This window comes from Trematomus bernacchii, unplaced genomic scaffold (assembly GCF_902827165.1).
Source record: "Trematomus bernacchii unplaced genomic scaffold, fTreBer1.1, whole genome shotgun sequence".
NCBI lineage: Eukaryota > Metazoa > Chordata > Actinopteri > Perciformes > Nototheniidae > Trematomus > Trematomus bernacchii.
Window position 1 is genome coordinate 1 of NW_022988153.1, and position 7,500 is coordinate 7,500.

Below are 7,500 nucleotides of genomic sequence, written 5' to 3' on the forward strand. Positions count from 1 at the left end.
AGGAGCCGTCTACACATGCTGCGTTCTGTGTTCTGAACCCACGAGGAGCTGTACACATGCTGTGTTCTGTGTTCTGAACCCACGAGGAGCCGTACACATGCTGCGTTCTGTGTTCTGAACCCACTAGGAGCCGTACACATGCTGTGTTCTGTGTTCTGAACCCACTAGGAGCCGTACACATGCTGCGTTCTGTGTTCTGAACCCACGAGGAGCCGTACACATGCTGCGTTCTGTGTTCTGAACCCACTAGGAGCCGTACACATGCTGTGTTCTGTGTTCTGAACCCACTAGGAGCTGTACACATGCTGTGTTCTGTGTTCTGAACCCACTAGGAGCCGTACACATGCTGTGTTCTGTGTTCTGAACCCACTAGGAGCCGTACACATGCTGTGTTCTGTGTTCTGAACCCACTAGGAGCCGTACACATGCTGCGTTCTGTGTTCTGAACCCACTAGGAGCCGTACACATGCTGCGTTCTGTGTTCAGAACCCACGAGGAGCCGTACACATGCTGTGTTCTGTACTTTGTGCACTACCTGACAGGTTGTAGTGCTGCAGCTTAATACAGCTCAGACTGAGAGGCTCTGATAACTACAGCTCAGACTGAGAGACTCTGATAACTACAGCTCAGACTGAGAGAGATAACTACAGCTCAGACTGAGAGAGATAACTACAGCTCAGACTGAGAGACTCTGATAACTACAGCTCAGACTGAGAGACTCTGATAACTACAGCTCAGACTGAGAGACTCTGATAACTACAGCTCAGACTGAGAGAGATAACTACAGCTCAGACTGAGAGGCTCTGATAACTAGAGCTCAGACTGAGAGACTCTGATAACTACAGCTCAGACTGAGAGCCTCTGATAACTACAGCTCCGACTGAGAGACTCTGATAACTACAGCTCAGACTGAGAGAGATAACTACAGCTCAGACTGAGAGGCTCTGATAACTACAGCTCAGACTGAGAGGCTCTGATAACTACAGCTCAGACTGAGAGACTCTGATAACTACAGCTCAGACTGAGAGGCTCTGATAACTACAGCTCAGACTGAGAGACTCTGATAACTACAGCTCAGACTGAGAGAGCTCTGATAACTACAGCTCAGACTGAGAGACCTCTGATAACTACAGCTCAGACTGAGAGAGATAACTACAGCTCAGACTGAGAGACTCTGATAACTACAGCTCAGACTGAGAGGCTCTGATAACTACAGCTCAGACTGAGAGACTCTGATAACTACAGCTCAGACTGAGAGAGATAACTACAGCTCAGACTGAGAGGCTCTGATAACTACAGCTCAGACTGAGAGACTCTGATAACTACAGCTCAGACTGAGAGGCTCTGATAAACTACAGCTCAGACTGAGAGACTCTGATAACTACAGCTCAGACTGAGAGAGATAACTACAGCTCAGACTGAGAGGCTCTGATAACTACAGCTCAGACTGAGAGGCTCTGATAACTACAGCTCAGACTGAGAGGCTCTGATAACTACAGCTCAGACTGAGAGACTCTGAGGAAATGAACTGCTGGCTCTCCCAGCATACACGCGGTTTGATTGGCTAGCGCTTGTACTGGCAGATTTGCATAAGCAGGATTTGATTGGCTGACGCCTCCGTCGAAGCTTCAAAAGTAGAACATTGCTCTGCTTTTGCAGCGAGCACCGCGAGAAAAGCTACGCTTTGCTCCCACAATGCAGTTCGGCGAAGCGTGACGTCACCCCATTCAAACGCACGCCGCCGTGTGTAGGGGCCGTCATGCTCTACCGGTCTCCCTCTCTACCTGTCTACCTCTCTACCGGTCTCCCTCTCTACCTGTCTACCTCTCTACCGGTCTCCCTCTCTACCTGTCTAACTGTCTCCCTCTCTAACTGTCTCCCTCTCTACCTGTCTCTCTACCTGTCTCTCTAACTGTCTCCCTCTCTACCTGTCACTCTAACTGTCTCCCTCTCTACGTGTCTCCCTCTCTACCTGTCTCCCGCTCTACCTGTCTCCCTCTCTACCTCTCTACCTATCTCCCGCTCTACCTGTCTCACCCCCTGTCTGCCTGTCTCACCCAGTGCCAGGGTCTTCCTCAGGTAAGCGATGTCATCGAAGCTCTGCAGCTCCGGCATGCCGCAGCCCAGCAGCAGAGAGAAGAGGTTGATGAAGAGGCTGGCGTGCTGACGTATCAACAGGTAGGCTTTATAACACATCTCCTGGAACCTGAGAGACAGACAGGTGAGAGACAGACAGGTGAGAGAGAGTCAGGTGAGAGACAGACAGGTAGGCTTTATAACACATCTCCTGGAACCTGAGAGACAGACAGGTGAGAGACAGACAGGTGAGAGAGAGTCAGGTGAGAGACAGACAGGTAGGCTTTATAACACATCTCCTGGAACCTGAGAGACAGACAGGTGAGAGACAGACAGGTAGGCTTTATAACACATCTCCTGGAACCTGAGAGACAGACAGGTGAGAGACAGACAGGTAGGCTTTATAACACATCTCCTGGAACCTGAGAGACAGACAGGTGAGAGACAGACAGGTAGGCTTTATAACACATCTCCTGGAACCTGAGAGACAGACAGGTGAGAGACAGACAGGTAGGCTTTATAACACATCTCCTGGAACCTGAGAGACAGACAGGTGAGAGACAGACAGGTAGGCTTTATAACACATCTCCTGGAACCTGAGAGACAGACAGGTGAGAGACAGACAGGTGAGAGACAGATTGATACACAGACAGGTGAGAGACAGTCAGGTGAGAGACAGACAGGTAGGCTTTATAACACATCTCCTGGAACCTGAGAGACAGACAGGTGAGAGACAGACAGGTGAGAGACAGATTGATACACAGACAGGTGAGAGACAGTCAGGTGAGAGACAGACAGGTAGGCTTTATAACACATCTCCTGAAACCTGAGAGAGACAGGTGAGAGACAGACAGGTGAGAGACAGTCAGGTGAGAGACAGACAGGTAGGCTTTATAACACATCTCCTGAAACCTGAGAGACAGACAGGTAGGCTTTATAACACATCTCCTGAAACCTGAGAGAGACAGGTGAGAGACAGACAGGTGAGAGACAGTCAGGTGAGAGACAGACAGGTGAGAGACAGTCAGGTGAGAGACAGACAGGTAGGCTTTATAACACATCTCCTGGAACCTGAGAGACAGGCAGGTGAGAGACAGACAGGTAGGCTTTATAACACATCTCCTGGAACCTGAGAGACAGACAGGTGAGAGACAGACAGGTAGGCTTTATAACACATCTCCTGGAACCTGAGAGACAGACAGGTGAGAGACAGACAGGTAGGCTTTATAACACATCTCCTGGAACCTGAGAGACAGGCAGGTGAGAGACAGACAGGTGAGAGACAGACAGGTGAGAGACAGACAGGTAGGCTTTATAACACATCTCCTGGAACCTGAGAGACAGACAGGTGAGAGACAGACAGGTGAGAGACAGATTGATAGACAGACGGCAGGACAGACAGACAGGTGGACAGACAGGTGGACACACCTCTCAAACTCCTTGGTCTTGGTGGACTCCTGCACTCCTTTGCTGATGACGATGAGGAAGTCCTGCGTGAGGACGAAGGGGACGCGCTCCCTCTTATAACCAAACTTCTTCTTCTTGTGGTCCAGGAAGTGGCCGAAGTCAATGTGGAAGAGCTGGAAGCAGAAACAGGTGAGAGACAGACAGGTGAGAGACAGACAGGTGAGAGAGAGACAGGTGAGAGACAGGACAGGTGAGAGAGAGACAGGTGAGAGACAGACAGGTGAGAGACAGACAGGTGAGAGACAGACAGGTGAGAGACAGACAGGTGAGAGACAGACAGGTGAGAGACAGACAGGTGGAAGTCAATGTGGAAGAGCTGGAAGCAGAAACAGAGCTAACATGCTAACAGCAGCACGCAGCTAGCAGAGCTAACATGCTAACAGCAACACGCAGCTAGCAGAGCTAACATGCTAACTGTAGCATCGACTGTGGAAGAGCTGGAAGCAGAGACAGAGCTAACATGCTAACTGTAGCATCGACTGTGGAAGAGCTGGAAGCAGAGACAGAGCTAACATGCTAACAGCAACATGCAGCTAGCAGAGCTAACATGCTAACTGTAGCATCAATGTGGAAGAGCTGGAAGCAAGAAACAGGTGAGAGACAGACAGGTGGACAGACAGGTGAGAGACAGACAGGTGAGAGACAGACAGGTGAGAGACAGACAGGTGGACAGACAGGTGGAAGTCAATGTGGAAGAGCTGGAAGCAGAAACAGTAAAACGCTGAGTCATGCTGAGTCACCTGACATGCTGAGTCACCTGACATGCTGAGTCACCTGACATGCTGAGTCACCTGACTGTCTCACCTGTCCGTTCTCCTTCACCATGATGTTGGAGTTGTGTCGGTCTCCGATCCCCAGAATGAACGTCGCCACGCAGTAACCAGCACAGGACCTGGTGAACAGGTCGATGGCTCGGTCATACCTGAGAGACAGACAGGCAGTGAGACAGGTGACAGACAGTCAGACAGGTAACACACAGGTGACAGACAGACGTGTACTGACGCCTCCCCGCGGTTCTTGTCTTTGATCCAGTGGTGCAGGGTGTTGGAGTTGAACTGCAGCGCCCCCTTCAGTCCGCCCTTGCACTGGATCTGCATGATGGTGAAGCTGTTCTTCACTACCTCGATCAGACCCACGCAGTCTCCGATGGACAGACAGCCGTACGGCAGCATGCTGCAGACAGACAGGCAGACAGACAGGTGATTCAGGATGCTTTATATCGCTGTTAATCCTTGAGTCCGGTTCTCACCGCAGGTCCAGGTTCTGGTTCTGCCAGATGTTTTCCATGATCTTGATGATCTGCAGAGTCAGCATGTCCTGCCGCAGGTCTGCAACACACACAGGTCACAAACTACATTACCCACAATCCCCGGTCCCTTTGAAGTGTTGTGTTTGCGCTGAGCTAGCTACCGTCTCCATTCTTAAAGATGATCTCGTTGTTGGTAAAGAGCAGCTCCGACATGATGTCAGGATTCTCCCAGTTCAACCACAGAGGACGCTTCGCCGAAGACATGATGCGGCACTCCTCCAGCCTGGGGAGAATAATGTACATTAACAGTGTTTGGATGATTGTTTGGTTGGTTGGATGTGCTGGGGTTAGTTAGTTGGTTGGTTGGATGTGCTGGGGTTAGTTGGTTGGTTGGTTGGTTGGTCATTTGGTTTGGGTTAATTGGTCATTTGGTTGGGGTTAGTTAGTTGGTTAGTTGGTTGGTTGGTTGGTTAGGGTAAATTGGTTGGTTGGTTGGTTGGTTGGTTGGTTGGTTGGTTAGGGTAAATTGGTTGGTTGGTTGGTTGGTTGGTTGGTTGGTTGGTTAGGGTAAATTGGTTGGTTGGTTGGTCATTTGGTTAGGGTTAGTTGGTTGGTTGGTTAGTTGGTTAGGGTAAATTGGTTGGTTGGTCATTTGGTTAGGGTTTAATATATAATGTCAATTTATTGAACATGTCAGAAACAAAACATACATCAATACTAATAATAATATATATTGCTTCTTCCTTTTCTTCCTTCTCACTCATAATAATAATAATTATACCAAAGTACAATAAAATAAATAATAATGATAGTGCAAAAAAAGAAATAAAAAGAAACAACAACAATAAAATCTGAAATGAGTCTCTGTCGTGTTCAACAGGGGCAAGAAGAAGCTTAAAAAACTTTTCTGGTCCTACCCCTTCTAGCGTACATTTTCCTTGCAGTATAAATGAAATAATTAGGTCATCGTCATCAGCGACATGTTTGTCTTGATACTTTTTTACAAAAACAATCAGGAAGTAATTACTTTTACAATTACAGGAAATAACAAAAATAATTTGTACAGGTACTGTTCATAACCACTAATGGTTTGGCTCTTGAATAATACTTTCATTTTATATAAAGTTGTACAATTTTTCAGTGCATCACTACATTTATTCCACAGACTAACACCTTTTGATGAGATGCAATGAAGTTTGGCATTTGTACGTACGGGTGGTTTTTTCAAAATGCAGTTTCCTCTCAACATGTGCATGCCTTCTCTCCGTGTAAAAAGTCCCTGGACACCATGAGGCAAATGATGATTTGCGGCCTTGTACATAATTTGAATGGTTTTATAATCAACCAGGTCTTGTAGTTTTAGTGTTTTTAGTTTGATAAATAATTTATTTGTTGGTTCTCTGTACGAAGTTTTGTGTATAACTCGTATTGCTCTTTTTTGCAGGATGAAGATAGGATGTGTATTTGTTTTGTATGTGTTCCCCCAAACCTCCACACAATACATCATGTATGGAAGTATGAAGGAGCAGTACAGCATAAACAAGGAAGCTTGATTAACTAGGTATTTGGCTTTATTTAGAATGGCTATTGATTTGGATATTTTGGCTTTGATATAGCTTATATGTGGTTTCCAACTTAATTTATTGTCTATAATTATTCCAAGGAATTTTATTTCCGTTACTCTTTCTAGTTGGACGCCATTTATAGTGAGTTTCTTCTCTGTATTGGTCGACCGATTCCCAAATATTATGAGTTTGGTTTTGCTTGCGTTCAATGTTAATTTATTTTGGTCAAACCAGATCTTCATCCTGCTCAGTTCCTTTTCCATTGTGACCAATAGCTGTTCTAGATTGTCCCCACAGCAGAGTAGACTTGTGTCATCTGCAAAAAGAATGGTTTTAACAGTTTTTGATACTTCACATATGTTGTTAATATACAGAATAAATAATAATGGCCCCAAGACTGAGCCTTGAGGCACCCCGCATGTAACCTGTAGTAGTTGTGATGTATGACTTTGTATTTCAACGTACTGATTCCTGTTATGTAGGTAGCTGGATAGCCATGATAGTGCAACACCTCTAATTCCATATCTCTGTAGTTTTTTTAATAATAGTTCATGGTCAACCGTGTCAAATGCTTTTTTAAGGTCCAGAAATATCCCTATTGCATATTCTTTCTTTTCTATTGCCTTAGTAATGTGTTCCATAAATTCTATAACTGCAAATGATGTGGTTCTGTTTGCTCTGAAACCATATTGTTGTTCATAGAGTATGTTATGTTTGGTGAAGAAGTCATTTAGTCTTACATAGTAGATTTTTTTCCAGTATTTTAGAAAACTGTGGGAGCAATGAAATTGGTCTATAGTTTGACAGTACATGTTTATCTCCAGATTTATGTATCGGTATGACTTTAGCAGTTTTCATTTTATTTGGAAATACACCGGTTTGTATTGACTGATTACAGATGTGAGTTAGTGGTTTGGCTATACATTCAATAATGTTTTTAACTGTATACATGTCAGTATCATGACAGTCTGTAGACCTTTTACTCTTTAGTTTTTTAACTGTGTCAATAATTTCATTTTCATCAGTCCCTCTTAAGAATATAGTTTCCTTCACATTTATATCTTTACTTTCTACACCTTCACTACTACCAGTTAGGGTTAGTTGGTTGGTTGGTCGTTTGGTTAGGGTAAGTTGGTTGGTTAG

The 7,500-nt window shown here is 45.6% G+C and overlaps 1 protein-coding gene across 1 annotated transcript in view; it reads right to left on the reverse strand.

Moving 5' to 3' along the window:
- Positions 1-2,057: 2,057 nt before the first annotated feature.
- The window catches only part of LOC117475878 (phosphatidylinositol 4,5-bisphosphate 3-kinase catalytic subunit alpha isoform-like), a gene marked incomplete at its 3' end in the record, with an annotated part of 28,863 nt that continues 23,420 nt past the window's right edge, over positions 2,058-7,500 (reverse strand). The window contains 6 exon segments of the mRNA XM_034122216.1: positions 2,058-2,206; positions 3,505-3,656; positions 4,348-4,465; positions 4,546-4,716; positions 4,793-4,871; positions 4,954-5,075. Coding sequence (XP_033978107.1) covers positions 2,058-2,206; positions 3,505-3,656; positions 4,348-4,465; positions 4,546-4,716; positions 4,793-4,871; positions 4,954-5,075 — 791 coding nt within the window.